This window comes from Acanthopagrus latus, chromosome 18, assembly GCF_904848185.1.
Source record: "Acanthopagrus latus isolate v.2019 chromosome 18, fAcaLat1.1, whole genome shotgun sequence".
Classification (NCBI taxonomy): Eukaryota; Metazoa; Chordata; class Actinopteri; order Spariformes; family Sparidae; genus Acanthopagrus; species Acanthopagrus latus.
The window spans coordinates 625594-651837 of NC_051056.1; the positions used below are offsets into that span (position 1 = coordinate 625594).

The window sequence follows — 26244 nt, forward strand, 5'->3', positions numbered from 1 at the left end:
ATATATATGGAATGAATGTTTTTTGTTTGTTTGTTTCAATTTTTTGATTAAGGACAAATTACACAGCACAATACAGAAATACAAGTGTTGCCCTATTTTTTTTCTTTTAACAAATCAGGAACTATGAACATTGTCCCCACATTAAAAGAAGAATTAAATGACATGTCTAAATAAATATGGTAAATATTTTCCAAGATAAGACAATAAACTGTCATGTGGACATATATCTGGTTGTGGGTAAAGGATTAAAATACACTGCTAAAGAAAAGGAAAAGATAAATAAAATAAACAAGAGTAACAAAAATAAATACAAACCTAATCAAATGAGACAGATAAATAAGTGGCGAAATAAAATAAAGATACATACATGAATAAATCAAAGAGAAAGGGTAAGGGGGGTTAGTCTGGGGGCAAAGTTGGTATGGAATTAAAATAGTTTATGAAAGAATTCCATTTCTGAAAAAATGTATTGGAACAACCTTTCACTGCAGAATGTATCTTCTCCAATTTGAGAAAGAACATAACTTCCTTAAGCCAGAGAGATAGATATAGAGGTTTAGGAGACTTCCAGAGTAGCAAAATGTTACGTCTTGCCAGAAGAGAAGTAAGGCTAAAACTTCTGATTGTAAAGCGTAATAATAGCAATAAAAAGGTTTGTCTTTATTTGGGCGCCTGGAGCCTTTGTCAAAATCATAAAAAAATCGGCCCAAAATTTGTGTAATGTGGGACAGAAGATAAACATATGACTTAAATTACATGCAGAGGCATGGCATCTATCACATTGGTCTGGAACACTGGGGTATATTTCAGATAGTTTGGATTTGCTGAAATGGGCTCTGTGCCATACTTTCAACTGTCTAAGATGAAGCCTGGCACAAAAAGTAGTTGAGCGTATACAATGTACAACCTTATTCCAAAATTGATCTGTCAGATTTGTACTAAGCTCATGCTCTCAAGTGTTTTTGGTTTTGACAACTGACTGAGTGTCAAGAGCCATGAGCTTGTCATATTTGGATATTAGCGATTTCTGGAGGGGTTTTATGGTCAGGAGGTCATCCCATGCTTGATTAACAGGAAGGGAAGGCTAACATGGTAAAAGAGAAGAAGCACAATGTCTAATTTGAAAGTGGAGAAATAGATGGGATGTAGGTAAATAGAAATCTGAAGAAAGGTGTAAAAAAGTAGCAGAAGTGTTGTCTTTAAAGAGGTCTCTGAAAATCTTAATGCCTCGACTTTGCCATAACTTGTAGGAGGTATTCGTAAAAGATGGGGGGAAAAGATGAGTATCCATTAAAGGCATCAGAGTAGACGTAGACAGAAACTTAAAGTGGCACCTAAACTGGATCCAGATAAAGATCTGGGTAGAGAGTACCAAGGATTCTTAGTGAAACTGGGAGAACTAACAGGCAATGAAGAGGTGAGTAAGGCAACAGGTGAAGAGGATACACAGGACTGAGTCTCAAGCTGACACCATAACAGCTGTGGAGATTGAAACTAGTAAGTCAATTTGTGTATGTGTGCTAACCAATAATATAGAAGAAAGTCTGGTAAGGCAAGACCGCCATCAAAAATACATTTTTGCAGTAAGGACTTCTTCACTCTAGGGGTTTTACCGCCCACAAGAAGGAAGTAATAGTCTGATCTAAAGATAAAAAAAAAAAATGTTTAGGCGAAAATAAAGGAATGCACTGAAACAAAAAAAGAAATCTGGGCAAGAAATTCATTTTCACCTCATTTATTCTACCTATAAATGTCAGAGGGAGAGAGTTCCACCTCTTGAAATCTACCCCAAACTGGGCAAGTAATGGAGAAAAATTTGCAGAATAGAGAGAGGGTAAGGTGCGAGTCACACTGATCCCCAAAGCGAGCTTGAAGGGAATGTCTGACTGTTTAAATGTTAGGGCGAGGGAATTTATGGGAAAGCATTCACTTTTAAGGAGACTAACTTTATAGCCAGAGAAAGAGCCAAATCTCTCTAACAGAGATAAAATTGGTGGAATAGTAGTCAGAGGATCAGATATATATATAAAAGAAGGTCGCCTGCATCCAGGGACAATTTTAATTCCATGCCAGAACGAGAAATACCGCGAAACTGAGGGAGAGATTTTGATGCAATTTAGAGGGGCTCTATGGCCAAGGCGAAGAGTAAGGGGGAAAGGGGACAGCCCTGTCTGGTGCCACGTGACAATGTAAAATAATTAGATCGGGAGTTATCTGTGTGGACGCTGGCCTGAGGGGAAGTATATACAAGTTAGATCCAAGAAATAAACTTTTTCCCCCGGACCAAACTGTTGTAGAACCTCAAAAAGATATTGCCATTCTATCCGATCGAAGGCTTTCTCTGCATCAATCAAAATAACTACTTTGGGGTTTAAAGAAGAATGTCCGGAGAAAATTACATTCAAAAGGGTTCGAACATTGAAAAACAACTGACACCCTCTGATGAAGCCATTCTGTTCCTCCGATATGATTATAGGGGGGTTAATTTATTAATAAATTTCTTAAAAAAAAACTTGACAGGGAATCCATCTGGACCGGGTGTTTTATAATTTTGCATGGCTTTGATAGAAAACTTAATTTCCTCCAGAGTCAAAGGTGCATCAAGCCCATTAGCAGTAGAGGGGTCAACCTTTGGGAATGTCAAGATTATGGAGAAAGGAAGTCAATTCTGTCATGTCTGATGATGATTCCGATTCATAAAGGGAGGAATAAAAATTCTTAAAAATGTCATTGATAGATGTGAGGTTGGAGACAAGGTTGTCAGAAGAATCTTTCATTTGTGTAATTAATTGAGAGGTAGTCTGACGTTTCAATTGATGAGCTAGGAGCCTACTCAGTTTATCGCTATGCTCATGATAAATAGCACGAGGACATACTAGAAGTCGCTCTGCATCAGCTGTTGCAAGGAGGTCAAATTCAACCTGTAGGTCATGACGCTGTTTCACTAAACTCTGGGATGAGTTAGTAGCATTTTGTCTGTCAATATCCATCATTTTAGTGAAGAGTTCATCTACCCTGGCTTTACAGGTTTTATTGCGATGAGCAAAATAAGAAATAATCTGACCACACAGATGAGCATTAAGCGATTCTCATCATAGTGAGTAAGACACAGACTTGTTTTTGTTAATAGTTATAAACTCATCAATTGGAGACTCAAAGGCACTGAATACGTCATCAGACAGTTGCAGAGTATTGAACCTCCAGGTTGAGAAACAATAAGTGTTATGGAACTGTGTACATTTTTACTTGCAGTTGCATTTTATGACCAGTAGACGGCGCAGTAGTTTCATTCATGTGTTTTTTGCGTGCATGGGTTTTACAGGAAGTGATATAGGCGAACCGGAGGTTGTTGTTTTTTTACCGGCTCCGTAGCAAGAGATTCCTCCGTCCTCACGTTTGTTTTACCCCTTTGTAGTGGCAATATGAGTAAGTAAACATTATTTTCCATTAGTAGATTGCAAACGCTTCTGTAGTTTATCATAATTTGTTAATTAACGGGCGAGATGTGATCGCGGACTCTGCACGTAGATCTGTGTGTGTTAGATCCGCTACCTCCGTTAGCAGGCTACATGTAAACTTGTATTATTTACCTTGTGGTAATTGAATCTTTGTGTATTTGTTTCAGTTTCACAATTTCTGGCAATAAATGCGATCCTGTCACAACTCCAGCCTGTTCCTTGGATAAAATGTCAGAAAGAGTTTAGCTGGCTGTGAATCTCAGTCCAGGACACTAGTCAACGCTGGGTGAAGCAGTACAGTGAAATCATAGCACTCGGCGAGGGACGTCGACAAACTGTTGGACACTGACTAGAGAGCCAGTCACAGACACATACTCACCTTCACCAGCCCTTCCCAGCCAAGCATAATGGAGACATCGGAGGCTCAAGGTCAAGATTGTGAGGAGACCAAATCACTCTCCGCTCACTCCTTAAAGTCCTCAAAGTCAGAAAGGCTGACTGTTAGATCATCAGCAAGAGCTTCAAGCAGGTCAACGACATCGAGCAGAGCAAGTATGGCAGCAGCAAAGGCTCAAGCGGAAGCACAGGCTGCTAAAGCCAGGCTAGCCTACGCTGAGAAAGAGGTGGAAAAAGCTCGCTTAGAAGCAAGTCTTGGTGTACTTGAGCTACAGAAAGAGGCTGATGCTGCCATGGCCAAAGCAGAGGTGATGGAGCTTGCTGCTGCTCAGCTCGACGCTGCAGAGCGAAGTGGTGAGTTTGACTTCTTGCCTACCCAGGCAACACCAGAGCAGAAAGTGACTGATTACATAAATAAACACAATCACACTGAACTTCCTCGAAGTCAGAAAGACACCTTTATGCAGCATTGTGACACCACCTGTCAGCAGAAACAAGCGAAACATTTGCCGACATTCACACCTTTTCAACAAGAACCAAATCGCCACCAATTCTCACCACCAGATGGCAGCAAACCAACACTACAAAGAGATGTAGTTCAACAAAGTCCTCCCTACAATGTGTTACAGCCACAGTATAGGTTCACTACGAACCACACAGCTTCTGACAACGCAACCAGTGACCTCGCAAGGTTCTTAGCAAAGAGTCAGCTTGTGAGTGGAGGACTGACTAAGTTTGATGACCAACCAGAGACTTATCTGAGCTGGAAGACCACGTTTCAGAGTACCATTGCAGATCTTAGACTAACTGACACTGAAGAAATAAATCTGCTCATCAAGTGGCTGGGCCCTGAGTCCTCTGAACATGCTAAAAGGATGAAAGCAGTCAATATACGTCACCCATCTGCTGGTTTAAATATGATCTGGACAAGACTTGAAGAATGCTATGGCTCATCAGAAGCAATAGAAAGAGCCCTGTTTTCCAGGATAGAAAACTTTCCAAAGCTCTCCAGCAAAGAACCTCGCAAGCTTCGTGAGCTCTCCGACCTGCTCTGTGAACTGGAGGCTGCAAAGCTAGATGGATACTTACCTGGTTTAAGTTACTTCGACACAGCCAGGGGAGTGAGTCCAATTGTGGAGAAGCTACCCTTTCACCTTCAGGAAAAGTGGACAGCGGTTGGGTCAAGGTTTAAAGAAGACTATAAAGTTGCCTTCCCACCTTTCTCTTTCTTTTCTGAGTTTGTGAGGAAAGAGGCTAGAGCAAGGAATGACCCAAGCTTCACTACAGCTCATCCCTCCTCTGTCAGCTTCAAGAAAGAGAGGCTTCCAGGTAGTTACAACACAAGGCCATCAGTCACAGTGCACAAGACAGACGTGTCAACAGATGTACACACACACACAGCGGTTAAACATGCAAATGAAGATATAAGCAGGCAATGTCCTATACATCACACACCCCACCCACTGAAAAGATGCAGAGGTTTCCGAACAATGCTATTGGAAGACAGAAAGAAATTCATCAAAGACAATAACATCTGCTATCGTTGCCTTGCATCCACCAGTCATCAGGCAAAAGATTGTAATGTCACTATTAAGTGTGTGGAGTGTGACAGTGAGAGGCACCTGGCAGCTCTCCACCCTGGCCCACCAGTGCAGACACCCTCAACAAAGCCCCTCTCTTCCTCTAAAGAGCATGGCGGGGAGAGTCTGAGCTCATCAAACCTAGATGTTACCGCCACCTGCACAGAGGTATGTGGAAATGGGATCACAGGGAAATCCTGCTCCAAGATTTGCCTGGTACACGTCTTCCCAGAAGGTCAACGACATAACATCAAGAGGATGTATGCAATCATAGACGATCAAAGTAATCTGTCCCTTGCAAAGACTGAGTTTTTTGATATGTTTAACATCCAGGGCACAGTAGAACCATACACCCTCAAGACTTGTGCTGGCACAACAGAAACATCAGGCAGAAGAGCATGTGGTTATACAGTGGAGTCAGCAGACGGGAAATTGAACTTTCCTCTCCCTGTGCTCATTGAATGCAATGCTATCCCTAATAATAGAGAAGAAATACCTACCCCTGAAGCCGCACGTCACCACCATCATCTGAGGTCAATCGCTGGTGAGATACCGCCCCTCGACCCAGATGTTGACATCCTCCTGCTCATTGGACGGAACCTTCTGAGAGCTCACAAGGTGAGAAAACAGTTGAACGGCAGACACAATGACCCATATGCACAGAAGCTTGACCTGGGCTGGGTTATCATCGGCGATGTGTGCCTCGGCAGCGCTCATAAGCCAACTGAAGTGAGTGCTCTAAAAACACATGTGTTAAACAATGGACGCCCCAGCTTTCTCACCCCCTGTGACAACCGCTTCAGTGTGAAGGAGAATTTCAGCCTGATGGGTCACACAAAAGCAACTCCTCAACAGCCGCAACCACCAAACCCACACTCCAAGCCCACTGCAGAGAATTTAGGAGAGACTGTCTTTTGCCGCACTGTTACTGACAACCAGCTCGCACCTTCTGTCGAAGACACACTCTTTTTAAAGAAGATGAAAGGAGTCTTCAAAGACAAAACTAACAGCTGGGTTGCACCATTGCCATTTAGGAGCCCCAGGCGTCTGCTCCCAGATAACAGGCCCTATGCCTACAAGCGGCTTATGTCTCTTCGTCGCACACTTGACAAGAAGGAAGACATGAGAGCCCACTTCGTCGAGTTCATGCAGAAAATGACAGATAACAAACATGCAGAGCTTGCACCACCTTGTGATAAGGATAAAGAGAGATGGTATCTTCCCACTTTTGGCGTCTACCACCCGCAGAAGCCCGGGAAGATTCGAGTAGTGTTTGACTCGAGTGCACAGTTTGATGGAGTGTCTCTCAATGACGTGCTGCTTAAGGGGCCTGACTTGAACAACACCCTGTTGGGTGTGCTCCTCCGGTTTCGAAAGGAACCGGTTGCCATAACAGCCGACATAGAACACATGTTTTACTGTTTTGTTGTTTGTGAAGAGCACAGAGATTTCCTTCGTTTTCTCTGGTATGAAGACAATGATCTCAGCAAGGACGTGGTAGATTACCGCATGAGAGTACATGTGTTTGGAAATAGTCCCTCTCCAGCTGTGGCAATCTTCGGGCTGAGAATGGCAGCAAAGGAGGCAGAAGAGGTCTACGGCAGTGACGCACGACACTTCATAGAACAAGACTTTTACGTCGATGATGCCCTGAAATCCTTTCCAACTGATGCTGAGGCTGTCGATGTCCTGCAGAGAGCGCAAAAGATGCTCGCTCTCTCTAATCTGCGTCTCCACAAAATCGCCTCCAACAGAGTGGAGGTGATGAATGCCTTTTCTCCTGAAGACAGAGCCAAGGAAATCAAAGATCTGGACCTCTCCACAGATGAGCTTCCTGTCCAGCGCAGCTTGGGAGTGAGTTGGAATATCATGTCTGATACATTCACTTTCCATGTTCCTCAGAGCCAGAAGCCCTTCACTCGCCGTGGGGTGCTTTCAGTTGTAAACAGCTTGTTCGATCCTCTAGGCTTCCTTGCCCCTGTAACTATCAAAGGACGACTTTTACTCAGACAGCTCTCCAACAGTGACCTTGAGTGGGATAGCCCCCTTCCCCCCGGCATGTATGATGGCTGGAGAAGCTGGCAAGAGTCGCTGCAGGATCTCCAGGCACTGCATATCCCTCGCACATATGTCTCCTTCTCCATTTCACAAGCTAAGTGTATTGAGCTTTGTATGTTTTCAGATGCTTCAGTCAGAGCTATAGCTGCAGCAGCCTATCTGAAAGTCACACATGGAGATGGACACACTGAAGTTGGCTTCATCATGGGTAAGGCCAAGTTGGCTCCAGTACCAGAGCTCACCATCCCCAGACTGGAGCTCTGCGCCGCGGTGCTCGCTGTGGAGTTGTCTGAGCTCCTCACAGAAGAAATTGACATGAAAATAGACAAAACTACATTCTACACAGACAGTAAAGTGGTGCTAGGATACATAAACAACCAGCACAGAAGATTTCATGTATATGTAAACAATCGTGTACAGAGAATCAAGCAATCCTACCTACCAGATCAGTGGAGATATGTCTCAACAGAGCACAACCCAGCAGATCATGGCTCTAGGTCTGTAGCTGCAGGGAAGCTTGCCAGCACCATGTGGTTATGTGGTCCTGCGTTTCTTTTGCAGCCTGAGAGCACAACACCTGAGAAAGGCCCATTTGAGCTTGTTAGCCCAGAGTCAGATGTTGAAATTCACTCTAAAGTGACAGTGCTCACCACCACAGTCTCTACAAAGCATTTGGGCTCAGCGCGCTTTGAGCGCTTCTCTAAGTGGACGTCCCTGATCAAAGCAGTGGCTCACCTTCGTCACATCTCTCACAGCTTCATCAAATCCAGAGAAGAAACCAGTTGTGCAGGATGGCACCTCTGCAAGACAAGTCTCACAGATGAAGCTTTAAGTCAAGCAGAACACACAGTGATAAGATGTGTCCAGCATGAAGTGTATTCAGAAGAAATCAAATGCATCATGGCAAAACGAGGTCTGTCCTCCAACAGTTCTCTTCACAAGCTTCATCCAGTCATTGATGAAAATGGCCTACTGCGGGTAGGAGGACGCCTTGCAGAGTCAAGCGTGTCAAGTCGTGAAGCCAACCCTCTTCTGATCCCAGGCAAGCATCACATCACTACACTGCTGATCCGCCATCATCATGGGGCTGTAAAGCATCAAGGAAGGCACTTTACTGAGGGAGCGGTGAGAGCAAGTGGCCTGTGGATAGTAGGAGCCAAGAGGTGTATTGGCAGCATTATCCATAGATGTGTGACCTGCAGGAAACTACGCGGCAGAGAGGAGCAGCAAATCATGGCAGATTTGCCAGCCGAACGTTTACAGACTGACCCCCCGTTTTCTTATGTTGGCCTTGATGTATTTGGACCATGGGAGGTCATTGCACGCCGCACTAAAGGAGGACAAGCCAACAGTAAGAGATGGGCAGTTCTGTTTACATGCATGTCCACTCGAGCTGTTCACATCGAAGTGATTGAAACTATGAGCTCTTCCAGCTTCATCAATGCACTTCGCAGATTCTTCGCGATCAGAGGTACTGCTAAGCAGTTGAGGTCAGACTGTGGCACCAACTTTGTTGGTGCAGCCAGGGAGCTGAAGCTGGAGCCTCTAAAGCCTGGTGAGATGAGTGTAGACAGCTACCTCCTCAATCAAAGATGTTCATGGATGTTCAACCCGCCCCACTCATCCCACATGGGTGGCACGTGGGAGCGGATGATAGGAATTACACGACGCATCCTGGATTCAATGCTCTTACAAGTGAGCCACTCCAAGCTGACTCATGAGGTTCTGATAACCCTGATGGCTGAAGTTACAGCTATTATTAATGCAAGATCTTTAGTGCCTGTCTCCACTGACCCAGAAGCTCCTCTGATCTTAACCCCCTCAACTCTACTCACCCAGAAGTTTGGTGTCCTCTCACCTCCGCCTGGAGACTTCACCAAAGCTGACATGTTCAAATATCAGTGGAAAAGGGTTCAAGTTCTTGCTGACACTTTCTGGGCTCGGTGGCAGAAAGAATACCTCAACATGCTCCAGAGTCGTCAAAAATGGCAGCTCATCAGGCCAAACATGAAGGAAGGAGACATTGTTCTTCTAAAGGACAAGCAACTGAAAAGAAATGAATGGCCAACAGGAGTCATAGTAAAAGCTCTTCCAAGTAAAGATGGACTTGTCAGGAAAGTGGAGGTCAAGGTTACCCACAACAAGTCTAAAAAGACTTTCCTCAGACCCATTTCAGAGTGTATTCTTCTCTTATCTCCAGGAGATTAGATTGTGTAAATTTGTTATTGTGGCATTTTTAAAATAATGCCAGGCGGGGAGTGTTATGGAACTGTGTACATTTTTACTTGCAGTTGCATTTTATGACCAGTAGACGGCGCAATAGTTTCATTCATGTGTTTTTTGCGTGCATGGGTTTTACAGGAAGTGATATAGGCGAACCGGAGGTTGTTGTTTTTTTACCGGCTCCGTAGCAAGAGATTCCTCCGTCCTCACGTTTGTTTTACCCCTTTGTAGTGGCAATATGAGTAAGTAAACATTATTTTCCATTAGTAGATTGCAAACGCTTCTGTAGTTTATCATAATTTGTTAATTAACGGGCGAGATGTGATCGCGGACTCTGCACGTAGATCTGTGTGTGTTAGATCCGCTACCTCCGTTAGCAGGCTACATGTAAACTTGTATTATTTACCTTGTGGTAATTGAATCTTTGTGTATTTGTTTCAGTTTCACAATTTCTGGCAATAAATGCGATCCTGTCACAACTCCAGCCTGTTCCTTGGATAAAATGTCAGAAAGAGTTTAGCTGGCTGTGAATCTCAGTCCAGGACACTAGTCAACGCTGGGTGAAGCAGTACAATAAGGTTGACTTGAGAGTCTAATGTTAACGCTAAGAGGAGCATGATCAGAAATACTAATTGAATGACATTCAGAGGATGTCACTTTGGGGACCAGGGAACCATCGCCAAAAAAAATAATCAATGTGAGAGTGAGATTGGTGTACGTGAGAATAAAAGGAATATACCCCAGTATGTGGATTATAAAATCTCCAAGGGTCCACAAACCCATTCTGGAGCATAAAATCTGAAATCGATTTGGACATGGCAGACTGGGTGAGAGTGCATGGATTAGAATGGTCCAAGGTTGGGTTCATCACACAGTTCAAATCCCAGCAAGAATCAGGAAATGGGTGTCAAATAGTCTATTTGTAAAATGTGGGTTGTCAAAATTTGGAGCATAAATGTTTACAAAGAAATGGGATTATGGCATAAATGGCCTGCCACGATCAAATATCTGCCGTTCTTATCAGCTACAATTTTAGTTGTGGTAAAATGAACTCTTTTATTAACCAAAATAGCTGCTCCTCTAGCTTTAGAGTCAAAAGGCAAGTGAGAAATATCATTGATCCATGGGCTTTTAAGTCTGGCCTGATCTCTGTCACGCAAATGCGCTTCCTGTAGGAATATTACGTCAGCATTTAAGTGCTTCAAATGGGAGAGAACCTTTGATCGTTTAATGGGACTGTTCAAACCTTTGACATTCCAGCTAAAAAATTTGACAGAAGATCCAGAGCTGGGCTTGCGTGTACAGTGTCAGTCATCTAGGCTCATTTTTTGTTGTTGTTGTTGTTAATGGAAAAAGGAGAATGGAGATAAATGATAAAAAGATCACCCCTACTATGGAAGCAAATCTGTTTCATAATTCAAATTAAAATGGATTAACAGAAATGTTTTATTTTCAGATTATAGCTGCATTTTTGAATCATAAATAAAATGAGTAATAAATCATCCAAATTGCATTTTCACTGCTCATTTTGTAACTTAATTAAAATGATGAAGAAAATGACATTTATGATTCAGTTTCCAAAAGATGCCCTAGCAAATAGGTACCAAAATTCAATTTGAAATGTCAAATTTGAAAATGAAAATGCATTAGCAGAGATGCTTTTTCATTTCAAGGTCATCGCTTCATTATGTGACTCACAAATGAAATGAGTAATAAATCATCAAATTTGCATTTTCATTTTCTTCTTCAAGACCACTCATTTTGTCACATTTTGAGACAAGAGGAGAGTGTGAAGGCTGTTTTACACTGTGGTACATGTTTTCAGAAACAGCGGGGAAATCACCACCATATCCAGTTTTGTACTGCGGTCAAGCAAGCCATGGTCGCGTTTGGTTGGTCAAATCAGCCGCACATTTTTTCCAGTGCGCAAATGCTCTAACATTTATAGTGATCATAATGAAGCCGCTCTGAAGAGCTGCTAGTAGTAACTGTGGGTCAGACTGCAGTCTCACAGTCAGACCCATGAAACACACATGGTACTTCACAGTCAGTATTCCCGGTAATAAACTGAAGGGATCAGCTGGACCATACGTCAACGTCACCTCCATATTGGATGTGGCAGCTCAGCCCCATGAACAAGTCAATGGAGTGAACTTTATAAAGCTCCTTGTACAAAGTGCTATAAGTTAATGTCTCTCATTTACACATTCACACACGTACGGATATATTCAGGAAACAGAGAGGAACCAAAAACAACATGTGTAATGTTCTCTGGTGAATGTTAACTATTCCAGGGTTCTCCCCAGAAAGTTTTAATGTAGCGGTGCACCGCCATCCAGGAGGGGAGGACGGTCGCTATCGTCAGAAGGGGGGTGGTGCTCCTCGCCATCAGGTGGGGGACTGACGGACACTCTCTCGTCACCCTCACCCACTACAAAGCAGCTACCACTGAAAATGAGTATAGCGGTGCAGCGCCACTGTTCCACCGTCTGGGGAGAACCCTGCTATTCCATATACGCTCGGTATACAGGTCGGCACCAAACCACAGGATGCATTTTTATAAATATTTAGCTGTCATGTGTCATCACAGTAACAGCGTTCCAAACGTTAGCAGCTGTAAACACTCATAAAAAATGCCATGCTGTGGTTTGATGCTGACCTGTACACTGAACATATAAGGAGTAGATAACATTTAAGAATCATCAGAGAAACATTACAGACATGTTTTTTGGTTCTGTGTGTTTCCTGAATGTATCAGTGCGTGTGTGAATGTGTAAATGAGAGACAATAACTTGGAGCACTTTGTAGAAGGAGCTTTATAAAGTTCACTCCATTTACTTGTATTAGTTCACGGGGCTGAGCTGCCACATCCAATATGGGGACAACAAAGATGTACGGTCCAGCACTGATACGTTAGAGCATTTGTGCACTGGAAAAAAAAGGTGCGGCTGATTTGACCAAGCAAACGCGAAACATGGCTGTCTTGACAGCAGTACAGAACTGGACATGGTGATTTCCCTGCTGTTTCTGAAAACATGTACCACAGTCTATACTCCCAACACAGCTTTCACACTCTTCACCTCTTGTCTCTCCTCTTGCTCCAGTGTCTAATATGCACACTGCCGCCTCCTAATGTAGATGCGTAGCATGGTCGGTTAGACTGGGGGCTGAAGAAGAACAGAGGCCGCTGACGTCACTCTCCTGCGCTGCTTGGGATTGCAAATACAAATTGAATTTTGGAACATTTTTTTTGCAGGGGGCGGGCTTGAAAACGAAAAAGCAGCAGGCTTGAAGAAGAAAATGAAAATGCAATTTGGATGATTTATTACTCACTTCATTTGTGAGTCACATAATAAAGCGATGACCTTGAAATGAAAAAGCATTTCTGTTAATCCATTTTAATTTAAATTATGGAACAAATTTGCTTCCACACCCTACAAGAAAAGGAAGGAAAAACTAAAATAAATAAAAAAAACAAAACAACAACCTTGCCTCCAGATCCTCACACTTCTCTTCCATTTTGGCCATTTCTTAAGTGAGGTGTTGCACTTTGTTTTGAAGGGTTACAATATCATTGGTGCAAATAGACACAGACTGCTCTATCTCCACCACGGTACACTTCAGCCCGGCAGAGTTTTGCTGCATAGCAGATATGCTGGAGGATAGTTCACTTTTCAAGGTGAGCAGCTCAGTCTTGAAGGAATGAAGGAAAGGTTCTCACCCAGGGCAGCCTGGAGCTCTGCTTTAAATACAGCAGTAACCTCCTCATAGAGAGCCAGAAGCACAGGTGGGTCGTATGTTGGTAGCCTGCAACGGGACGTGGATTCACCACACAGTGAGGAAGCATCGTGGGTGACAGGCCGCATGTGTGACTGTATGGTGTTTCCTTCTTTATTAACTTTGGGCGGCATTGTAATGATGTAAAACCGAAAAATGTGTAAAATAAAAGTTATACAGAGACTAGTAGATCGTAGGAAAAGAACGAATAGTGCCTAAAAACGCATACAAAAATAAACTCTGCAGGAGCCCCGAGCTGTGCGACTTAAGCCATATTTCGCTGAGGCGGAGGTCCCCGGAATTAACGTTTGAATATACTGAATGAAACCTGAATATGTGGAATGAAAACTGACTTCATGAAGGCACTGGCGCCATCTTTCGTATGGGCCTATTGGCTTCTACCTTAAGTGTTATTTCCACCAACATCTCTCCTTCAAGAATGATGCATAATGTTCTCGCCCTCATCACACTGAAATTACAGTAGGGTAGTTGTTTACAATTTCTAAGGCCACTTCAATAAAACTTAATGTTTCTATCCACTTAAACTTGTCAAGTAAATTTGTTTAATATTTTGACAATATTGTACGAAATTATACAATACGTCTCTAAACGATGAGATTTTTCTGTATCCAGCAACGCAAAGTTTTTAGACTCAAAACCTGATGCTTGATTTGAATGCAAATTGTGACTGACAGGTTGAGATACTTAATTACTGTCACAGGATGTCCGTAATTTCATCTACATAGTTGATTGTTCTGCTCTTTCTCTCTATATTTTCTTTAATGTCCGACTCCTTGCATGCCTTATAAAGTGAGCATAATCCATAGACATATACACTTATATAACACATACATAAATACATTTCACATATATCATATTTTGTCAAGATGTACAGGCTTTGAGGTGCTCTTATTTGGCGTGAACTTTGAGAGATTGATTTCAGAGAGATGAGAGCGTCTTGTCAACCCTGAATAATTTTAATCAAAAGTCTAAAATTATGCTATATTACTAGATTTCAGCATTAAGGTAAAATTACATCCATGACTTTGCACAAGCATATTAACCTGAAAACCACTTATTGGGAATAGTGAGAAAGTTTCAGTGTGACAGACACAAGCATCCTCTTAAGCACAGTAACGGACTGTCAATCCTGTGTGCTCACGGTATGAGAGGTGAGGTGTTGCTGCTGCTAGAAGAGTTTCTGACTGCGATTACTCTGAGCACTGGAAGAAATTACACTTAAATAGTTTGTGAATATTTCTCTTTTCTCTGAATAACCTAACAGCGCAGCAGAGCTCTCTGTCTGTGCACATGCGTAGCTCTTTTTGACACCGTGACATTATCAGTTATGAATGTGTTTTTGTTTGTTTTCAACTTTGTGAGAAATAGAGCTCAACAGTGAGGTTCCAGAGGTGAAAATGCCATTCATATTCTGGATAAAGGATTTTGATTATTGACCATAATGTCATTAACATCCAAAGTGGACTTACCAAGAGTTATGAGATTGTGAAACAATGGTATATGATCCTGTAGAAGCCACAAGTCCGTATGATATCAACCTAGTGTTAAGAAAAACATGTTTTATTTGTGATGTCATGGAAAAGTATTACACTACCCACAATCCTATAGTGTAACTTGCTGGAGCTCGCTGTTACCATGGAAATGTTTACCGAAGCCGCAAATTTCATGTTCGCTAGTTACTGTTACCACTGAGACTTGTAGTGATTTTCACCCCTTTCAACACTCTTCTCCTATCTCTAAAACAACACAGTAGATCAGAAAATGCAATCATGGTAGCTCTGTGGTAATAAAGTTTCATGGTCATCTTGATATACCCCTGAAAAACCAATCCATCCGAGCCGGGCTGAAACTAGTTAACTGTTACAACATCAATATTACTACAAGCTACTTTAGCTACTGCTAAGTTAGCAGTAGCTAACTTACCAAGTTGGCTACTGCAAACTTAACAAGTTAGCAAAAGAAAGACAAGACAAAGGCAATTTAATTAACTCAACCCACCTTAATGACAAACTGTGGAGCAGGCACCAGTTTTTTTCCTGAGGAGAAAGGAGAGTGTCTCTGTGCAGCAGCTGTTGGTTTTTCCGTTACATTGAGCTCACCTGCCCGGGACAGAATCAGCTCGGCCTCACTCTGCAGACAGGGAGGCGGGGTCATGCGCGGCACCGCAATTACACACAAGTTTACGGGATATCAGCGATATCAAGAAACGGCAAAAAGACATTAATGAAGAAGCATGTCCATCTGGTTGCTTCTGGTGACTAATGCAAATAAAAGGCTAAACATTTATTATAATATAAATTATAATTATATAATAATTATGTGCCAAACGTTAGTTGAACCTGCCTATGTCAGCCAATGACAGAAGCGATTATCTATACATCCTTTTGACTGACATTCTTAAATTTCAATTGGATCTTGTTTCTTAGTTTGAAAACTTTTCACTAGATGAGAAGACATGAACACAAAATTCTGAACAATAAACATTTTAATTATCACAACTGTTTGTAGTCATACTGACAATGAATTAGAAGTTATCATGACTAATGCGCACAACTAAATTAGTGTAAATTTTTTAGGTGCTCCACAACAATGCAACAATCTATTACATTTTAAGAGGAAAACAGGGTAGAGTCTGAGTAATAAAGAGTAATAAAGTTGTCTAAGTCATGTAAAATTGATACAGTGTTCCTCAAAAATGTTTATTTTAAATTGTAAAAACATTTTAAAACTTAAAAATCCTGGTCCGGTGGTGCTGAAGGCAGCTGTGCTGCTACCTGTACCGCATCTCCAAAATATTTCATAATTACTCCTGCAAAGACAAAACTCCCACGTTACCAAGCAAAAAAAGATGCTTGGCAAATATTCATACTATATAATTGAGTTATGTTACACTAATGCAGAAATTCATAATCTGTTTTTATATTAAACTTTGCAACATACAGTACAGTGTCCCTTTAAACTAAAGCATGCACCCAATTTCAAAGTTGTCACTTTTAAGCAGTTTACGACACATTTTATTTGTTAGAGTTATAAAACAGAGATAAATGACCGATGAGCACTATGTGATACTGAAGGAATATGTTTGTGTATATTTTGCAGGGTATTATACAGTAGACTACTTGTGCCTAACTGGTGATATGGTCTTAACCTATATTCTATATTCTGTGGGCAGAACTAACATATATATAGTACAGTTTACTTTAAATTTTCTATAATTTGACAAAGAAATATATCAAAAACATAACTAAACTGCAGGAATGTAGGCAAATTTGTTTAAATTATATTGTCAATAAATATTCTAATAAATGTGGTAAAGACAGACTGCAAGAAACTTAGTAGAGTTAACAATAACCCACTACCACAACAGTCCATAATAATCCACAGTAGGCCCAATATGCATTAGTGTTGTTTAGCACACATGACATTAAAGACCTATAAACTGAGGACACACTAAAATAATCCTAAAGTAGTGTTACGTGGCAGATATTTAACAACAGAGGAGGTCTATGATGGAACAGCAGCTCCCACTGGACAAGGATAAAGCAGACATGACAGACATCTGCCTAACAACACACCCTCCCTCCCAAATGTAAGGCTAACGCAATGGACCTGCTATAATTCACTAAGACAGGGGTCACTTCAGTCAATCAGTCTTAAGGCATTCACATGTGACCTATACAATTTACATTTAGCCCTTTCAGAAAACCCTTAAGCTAGCTAAAAAAAAAAAAAATCATCATTAAAGCTTTCCCTCCACCCAACATCATGAAAAAAAAAACTTACCTCTATCCTGTGAGCGTTTTTCTTCATCCTGTTTCTTCTTCTTTCTGAACCAGATGAATATGTTTTTTTTTGATGCCATGCCATGAATGACTGGTACTGGTGGCTCAGCGCAACTAGCCTCACCTCACCTTACCTCTCCTCTCCTCGCTTAGTAGTACTGATCGTCATAGCAATGCGGCGTAGTAGAGACCAATCAGCGATCCAGGTACTTCCACTGGATCGCTCCTCAGATATTGAGACCAGAGGTGGATTTCATAGTTCAATGTCGAGATTCAGTTCTCGTCGGTCAGTTCGGCAGGAAGAATCATTCACATTGTTCGTTTGTTTGTTCAGTTGTGTCGTTTAGCGGTGAATCATGTAATGCACAGTTCTCAGCTTCTCGCTCTCAAACAATAGTACTAATGGTCAACATAACACTGTAGTTCAAGGCAAATACACAGACAACTTCATGATCATGTGTACTTTTAGACAACACAACAATAGATAATGTGTATATTCACCTTGACATTAAATTGACATGTAGCCAAGGGTGACTGTCTGACTGAACGGGAACGATGAGCTACGAACAAAATGAAATGTTTTTTTTTTCATGGAAATGGTTGTTATGCATTCCTGTTTCTCACTGAATAAAATTTGACGACAGTGTCCTAGACTCAGCATACGATTGGCTGGCTCTCAGTCCTCTTCACCACTCTGATAAGTAAACAGTGAACAACACGGCGAATAGTCTGTCAGAACGAAAGAACTAATGAGAGAGAAGTGAAACATGGAATCAGGTCAGTTTGTTCGCATTAAAGAATCGTTCCTTGGAACTGATTCATATGCAAATGATCCATCTTTAATTGAGACTGGACTTGCTACTTGAGGGGGCCCCCTAGTGGTGCTTGGGTCCTATGCACCCCCATAGTCTGCATATAGCAAGAAACGCCAAGTGGCGGCTTATTGGGAAAAGAAGAAAGGGGCAACTGAAACACACACACGCACACACACACACACACACACACACACACACACACACACACTAGCCCCTTTTAGATAGAAAAGGTGGCACATTTGCAGCAACTACACAGGACCCTCACTCAACTTAATAATTGTAAATGTCCCACAAAGCCACGTTACAGGACCAAACAAAAGTAACGTAGTAACTAACTATCTTTGGCAACTTATATGAGGAAAAAAATACCGTAGTTACACAGAGAAGCATCTGTCCTCCTGTCTGTCCTACCGACTCCTCATCATATTTCTGCCTAAAAACATTCTGTCTGTCACTAGCAAAAAACTTTTACTCAACTTTTGCTTTTTAGTGTTTGTGCTAAAAATAAATAACTTTGAGAATTGGTGAACTGCCACTGCGGCGATAATGCGGCTTGTCTGTATGAAAGGGGCTAATGTTACACAGTAACATGCACACAATAAAACACATACTAACACACATTAATACACACACACACTCAGACGTCATGTCCTACCGGCTCTGTTTCTCTGGCCAGCCTCTCTCTCGTGCGCAGACAGAAACTTCATAGCGAAGCCTCTTGGCCAGCTCTGAGATCTCCACCTGCAGTGCCTCCACCTGCACATATCCTTTAGGTTACTATGGTTACCACGATGGACAAGAGGCTACTGTAAACTGTGATTAAATATATGGACAAAAAGCTGGAGGAGGAGGGAGAAGAGAGGAGGAGGAGGCAAAAGAGAGGAGGAGGAGGAGGAAGAAGGGAGGAGGAGGAGGATGAGGATGAAAAAGAGAGAAGGAGGTGGAGGAGAGGAGGACACCATATTTTTATTCATTTCTGGATGTTAATTATGCAGGGCTCCAGAGTGCGACCATTTTGGTCGCATATGCGACATCTGTCATCTGCCGTTTGTGAGAGAGGATTCTCCACACAGAAGAGGATCAAGTCAAATGCTAGAGCATTGCTTCACACAGACACAGTGGAGGACCTGATCAGGATCAGTGTGGAGGGGCCCAGTTTGGAGGATTTTGATGCAAGGGAGAGTGTGGCAAGCTGGTTTAGCCACGGCCAACAGGCAAGAAGGCCACATTACAAGTGTTGGCCATCTGAGTGGCAAGTGACAGCAAGGGGAGACCAGCTGACTTGACATAATGATAATTTGTGGAAAAGGGGCAGAATATGTCCTTTAACCATTAGCACTTTTTATTTTGAAATGTTTTATTTTACTTGAAATGTTTGATCGAAATAGTCAATTTCAGTTCAGTGAAGCACTTTAAGCACAAGCACTGTTTTATTTGGGAATGTTTTATTGTGCTTAATGTTTTATTTTGCAATTTCAGCTCAGTGAAGCACTTGAAACACCTTATTTTTTCTTATGTCAATGTCCTTCAAATAAAGACAAGGATTTCTCAATATCTTATTCTTGTTTGGAGATCATTCAGTTATGGAGCCAGAAAGGTCTCCTTATGGTGTTAAAATTCGAGTGCACCTAAATTTTGTGCCAGTGCACCTAAATAAAAAAGTTAGGCGCACCAGTGCAACCAATGCAAAAAGTTAGTCTGGAGCCCTGTTATGTGTTAGGGTTTATTGGTTGTGATATCTTAAAGTTGGGTTTTCTTCCTCCTCCTGCTCTGAATAGTATTTACTATCCCTCTTATTTAGGTATTTTTTTTAAATTGTGCAAATAAAATTGAGTTAATTAAAACATTTAAATTGTTAGAATGTTTTTTGTTATTTGGCGTATTAGAATTATGTATAAGAGTAAAGAAGATTTCATCTTAAATTATGTTCACAGGGTTTTAGTCATCATCTTCATCAGGATTAATATAGTGTAGTGTAGTACGCCCCCTGCTGGTTAAATTTAAATGTTTTTAAATGTCTCATGTTGACACAAGACATCATTTTTATTAGAATGAATTGAGTGAGTAACACTGCTGTAACTTCATCACATCAGCACATTTGTTTTAATGATGGTAGAGCAGACAAACATCAGCTGACTGGATCAAGGGACACTTCAGGATTTCTTTTTCATATAATGAAGCCAATTGTAGACTCATAATATTTTAAACTATTAAACTGGCAAAGACTTTTATCAACCGCCAATCAAATTAGAGGAGCACAAAAGGGGGTGGCGAAAAGATGCAAGAGAAAAGCAGCATTCATCTCTGGACTAATCAGTCAGATAATTGATCATCAGACCACTTAAGGTTTTGTGTCTGGCTAACCCTTTCCTCCTTACATGTCTCACCTTAGCAATGATGACCATCTGGTAGGCGGCGAGTGGCAGAGTGATGAGTGTCCGGACACAGAGCGTCGACATGATGATGCTTAGCCACCACGGCAGCCCATTTACCTGTTGCATGCTCACCAGGAAGTGCTCACACAGGTGAACTGGAGCTGAGTCCGACAGGTTGATATACCATCCTGCCTCTCCTGCACCATCACCACCACCACTGCCACCACCACCACCACCTGAGAGCCTCCTCACACCTGATGATGTCCACGGACCTGACAGTGTCCTCAGACCTGATGGTGTCCACACACCTGATGGTGTCCTCAGACCTGATGACGTCCACACATGTAATGGTGTCCTCAGACCTGACCTGGTCAAAACTTCTGACCGCGTTCTGACAGGTAATATGTGACAGCAGACTGCAGATAGTCCAGCAGACCAAGGTGCAGAGCAGGTGTGACCAGGTAAAGGTGACTTCCTACTGAACACAGCAGGACACATTCTTTGTACAGGAAGCTGCAAGTTGCCAAACCTCAGCAACGACTTCACAGTCAACATGGTGACTCTCTGAAACATGAGGAGACAAACAAGGTTAGACACAAGGTCCTGATCCTGAAACTTATCAGAAAGTAAAGACAAGGCTGAACCAGCACAGACCAACAAAGACCAATAAAACTTTAACAGGTGTCATTGTGTGGTGATCAGAGCGAACAAACTATATTGTGACAGTCCAAACACAACTGTGCACCATGTTATATTTTACATGACTCACCTGTCAGGTTGTAAAACGTGCTCATTGACAGATTTTACAGAATAATTCAGTTCTCTCAGTTAAACTTGTGAAAAAAAATGGAACAAACAAGTGTTTTTTCAAAAATGGAAGGAGTTTGGGAGGCGTTTTCCCATTCATTCTTATGTGGACATTTTTGGCTCTTTTACTGCTCCAGCATGTGCAGCCAGAGAAACTGTTCACCCTTTTAAGCTCTTTCAGCCATCTATTTATCAGCTTTTTAAAATATTCTTCTTTCTGCCTTTTCAGCATACATTCAGCTTTATGGTCAGCTGGAGAAACTATTCAACTTTCAAACTGTCCACCTTTTAAAACTGTTTCAGCCCTCTTACTTTTCAGTTTCACTGCCTGAACATGCATGCATTATTTCATACCAGTGGAAGCAAGCAACCAAATTATAAAAGGACTTCCTCTACATAAGGTGATGCATGAACAAGCCCTGTCGTCAGCATGCCCCTATGCACGTGGACTGCGAGGGCCGTTCATCTGCTTGCAGCTTTAATTCAAATTGTTATTTAATTACTGCTGGGTTGCCAGCAAATTTCTCCCAAGGGTGATAAATAAAGAACACTGTCTCTTATCCAAATCATTAGAAATCAATATGCGCGTTCTATATAAATTCAGTAGTAAGTATTCTATCATATCTGTCACTAATGTCATTCGGTCAGTCTGAAGAAACAGAGTTTTAGTGTAATTCTATCGATAGGGTCATTTATTGATCGGTCAGCCTCCAGAGCAACGGAGGTTATAGGAAGCAGATGACCGTCCTCCTGCTGCAGACACTAGGTGAAGCTGGCGACGAGGCGCCGCTGGGTGTCTTCGGACTGAATCATAATTCCACTGTTGAGAACAAAGCCTGAACGTACCTGTGTGACGTCAGCCGTCACGTGAAGTGTACTCGGGTCTCTGCTCTATCAACAGTATTAGAACAATTGATCAGAACTCAGATGTTTCTCTTCATTCTTTCACCTTAATTCTTCCGTCCACGGGCAACACTGCGTCCCACACATATGACGCTACACTCTTGTTTACCAACGCATGTCGAGCAAATGTGACGTAAGCAGGGCCGTTTATGGTTTTAGCCATAGCCATAAAGAGTAGACGCCTCGTCGAACGCTGCTGCCTGTTGGCGCTGATGAGAATTGGGGCGGCCATCTTGGGGCGGTCACCCGTTCCACTCAGTGTCATCTGTTCAGCAGGCGCGATTAGGTGTCAGCGCATTTAATCAATCGTAACTCTGATATAGAAACTGATTTTCACGCGCTTTTTTTTTTTTTTTTGCTGTAAACGTCATACATTATAGGTATGACACAGGACACATGGGCCGGCGTATTTTATTCATTATAAATGGATTAACAGTAATAGAATATTCTGATGTATGATATATGTTATGTATGATAGGTATTTTGCAAACACTATAAACACAACAGAAATCATATTATATATATATATATATTTATATATATATATATATATATATATATATATATATATATTTACACACACCCACACACACACACACACATTATAGATACGTTTATATGTCAGAGAAAATTAAAAATATATAAATCATGTAGAGTATCAATATGATTCATACACTATATTACCAAAAGTATTCGCTCACCCATTCAAATGATCAGAATCAGGTGTTCTAATCACTTGGCCTGGCCCCAGGTGTATAAATTCAAGCACTCAGGCATGCAGACTGTGAAACAAGACATTTGTGAAAGAATGGGCCGCTCTCAGGAGCTCAGTGAATTCCAGCGTGGAACTGTCATAGGATGCCACTTGTGCAACAAATCCAGTCGTGAAATTTCCTCGCTCCTAAATATTCCACAGTCAACTGTCAGCTCTATTATGACAAAATGGAAGCGTTTGGGAACAACAGCAACTCAGCCACGAAGTGGTAGGCCACGTAAAGTGACGGAGAGGGGTCAGCGGATGCTGAAGCGCATAGTGCAAAGAGGTCACCGACTTTCTGCACAGTCAATTGCTAGAGAGCTACAAACTTCATGTGACCTTCAGATTAGCCCAAGTACAGTACACAGAGAGCTTCATGGAATGGGTTTCCATGGCCGAGCAGCTGCAGCCAAGCCACACATCACCAAGTGCAATGCAAGGCGTCGGATGCAATGGTGTAAAGCACGCCGTCACTGGCCTCTAGAGCAGTGGAGACGCGTTCTCTGGAGTGATGAATCACGCTTTTCCATCTGGCAATCTGATGGACGAGTCTGGGTTTGGAGGTTGCCAGGAGAACGGTACATTTCAGATTGCATTGTGCCAACTGTGAAATTTGGTGGAGGAGGAATTATGGTATGGGGTTGTTTTTCAGGAGCTGGGCTTGGCCCCTTAGTTCCAGTGAAAGGAACATTGAATGCTTCAGGATACCAAAACATTTTGGACAATTCCATGCTCCCAACCTTGTGGGAACAGTTTGGAGCGGGCCCCTTCCTCTTCCAACATGACTGTGCACCAGTGCACAAAGCAAGGTCCATAAAGACGTGGATGACAGAGTCTGGTGTGGATGAACTTGACTGGCCTGCACAGAGTCCTGACCTGAACCCGATAGAACACCTTTGGGATGAATTAGAGCGGAGACTGAGAGCCAGGCCTTCTCGACCAACATCAGTGTGTGACCTCACCAATGCGCTTTTGGAAGAATGGTCAAAAATTCCTATAAACACTCTCCTCAACCTTGTGGACAGTCTTCCCTGAAGAGTTGAAGCTGTAATAGCTGCAAAAGGTGGACCGACATCATATTGAATTCTATGAGTTAGGAATGGGATGGCACTTCAGTTCATAGAATGAGTAAAGGCAGGTGAGCGAATACTTTTGGTAATATAGTGTATATATATATAATATTATATTATATAATATTATATATATATATAGATAGATAGATAGATAGATAGATAGATAGATAGATAGATAGATTTATATATCAGAGAATATGAAAATATATATAAATCATATATAGAGTATCAATATAACTCATATCAGGTCAATGAGTGAGAAATGAGAGAGAGAGAATCATGAGTGACTAAAACAAAACCTGGATAACAAATAGGGACGGGAAGGAAGTGGAATGCCTCTTTCTTCGTTCTTCTTAGTAGCCTACATTCATTCAACTCGGAGTAGAATGACCGCCCCAAGATGGCCGCCGCATTTCTCCCTGCCCGGCAGCCGTTGCGGCGTCTACTCTTTATATGTCTATGGTTTTAGCCATAGACATATAAAGAGTAGACGCCTCATCGAACGCTGCTGCCTGTTGGCGCTGATGAGAATTGGGGCGGCCATCTTGGGGCGGTCACCCGTTCCACTCAGTGTAATCTGTTCAGCAGGCGCGATTAGGTGTCAGCGCATTTAATCAATCGTAACTCTGATATAGAAACTGATTTTCACGCGTTTTTTTTTTTTTTTTGCTGTAAACGTCATACATTATAGGTATGACACAGGACACATGGGCCGGCGTATTTTATTCATTATAAATGGATTAACAGTAATAGAATATTCTGATGTATGATATACGTTATGTATGATAGGTATTTTGCAAACACTATAAACACAACAGAAATCATATAGGCTCTCTCTCTCTCTATACATATATATATATATATATATATATATATATATATATTTACACACACACACACACACACACACACACACACATATTATAGATACGTTTATATATCAGAGAATATGAAAAAATATATAAATCATATATAGACTCATATCAGGTCAATGAGTGAGAAATGAGAGAGAGAGATTCATGAGTGACTAAAACAAAACCTGGATAACAAATGGGGACGGGAAGGAAGTGGAATGCCTCTTTCTTCGTTCTTCTTAGTAGCCTACATTCATTCAACTCGGAGTAGAATGACCGCCCCAAGATGGCCGCCGCATTTCTCCCTGCCCGGCAGCCGTTGCGGCGTCTACTCTTTATATGTCTATGATGGTGGCCACAGTCGCATTCGGCTCACGGTCGCCAGTAAATCCGAAACACCAGCATCTTTTCATTCACACATCTTCTGTCAGAATCTCGTCTGCTGATAACATTAAGTACAATTTGTATTTGGGTAGTAAAACCAGCATTTTAAAAATATCCAAGCACCCTGTATCATAGCTACGTGTAACGTTTTTAACAAACCAATACGTTTGATAATCTTTCCAAAATTCAGCGAATAATTCTACTTAGGGATTAAGGAGTAACTCTTTCCCTCGTAGGTTGATGCACCACTGCCTGTTAGCACTGTTCCAAGATGGCGGCGCTTTAGGCACACCCCTCCATAGTCGATGCGGCGTCTTATGTATGTTTACGTTGAACAGGGCCGCTAAAACCATAGACATATAAAGAGTAGACGCCGCAACGGCTGCCGGGCAGGGAGAAATGCGGCGGCCATCTTGGGGCGGTCATTCTACTCCGAGTTGAATGAATGTAGGCTACTAAGAAGAACGAAGAAAGAGGCATTCCACTTCCTTCCCGTCCCCATTTGTTATCCAGGTTTTGTTTTAGTCACTCATGATTCTCTCTCTCTCATTTCTCACTCATTGACCTGATATGAGTTATATTGATACTCTATATATGATTTATATATATTTTCATATTCTCTGATATATAAATCTATCTATCTATCTATCTATCTATCTATCTATCTATCTATCTATCTATATATATATATCTATATATCTATAGATATATAGATATATATATATATTATATTATATTATATACTGTATATATATATATATATCACCTTCTCTCTCATATAAATCTCTATATATATAATATATTATATATGAATCATATTGATACTCTACATGATTTATATATTTTTCATTTTCTCTGAAATATAAATGTATATATATATAATATATTATATATGAATCATATTGATACTCTACATGATTTATATATTTTTCATTTTCTCTGATATATAAATGTATCTATTACATATATGGATAGATATAT

General features: G+C 41.5%; 1 protein-coding gene and 1 long non-coding RNA gene across 4 annotated transcripts in view; both read right to left on the bottom strand.

Annotated features, from left to right (window-relative positions):
* The window catches only part of LOC119007333, a 19082-nt gene extending 756 nt beyond the window's left edge, over window positions 1-18326 (bottom strand). Inside the window, exons 1-2 of the long non-coding RNA XR_005071104.1 lie at window positions 15512-18326; window positions 14983-15051 (exon numbers count right to left, since the gene is read on the bottom strand). This is a non-coding gene — a long non-coding RNA (uncharacterized LOC119007333). The remainder of the gene's footprint in view (window positions 1-14982; window positions 15052-15511) is intronic.
* The window catches only part of LOC119007331 (cytochrome c oxidase assembly protein COX18, mitochondrial), a 32393-nt gene extending 10088 nt beyond the window's left edge, over window positions 1-22305 (bottom strand). Inside the window, exons 1-3 of one of the 3 annotated variants that reach the window (XM_037076930.1) lie at window positions 22139-22305; window positions 20498-21049; window positions 18766-18866 (exon numbers count right to left, since the gene is read on the bottom strand). In XM_037076930.1, coding sequence (XP_036932825.1) covers window positions 18766-18866; window positions 20498-21040 — 644 coding nt within the window. In that variant the 5' untranslated portion in view covers window positions 21041-21049; window positions 22139-22305. The remainder of the gene's footprint in view (window positions 1-18765; window positions 18867-20497; window positions 21050-22138) is intronic. The other 2 variants (XM_037076931.1, XM_037076932.1) reach the window with 2 other exon arrangements.
* Between the last annotated feature and the right edge of the window lie 3939 nt (window positions 22306-26244).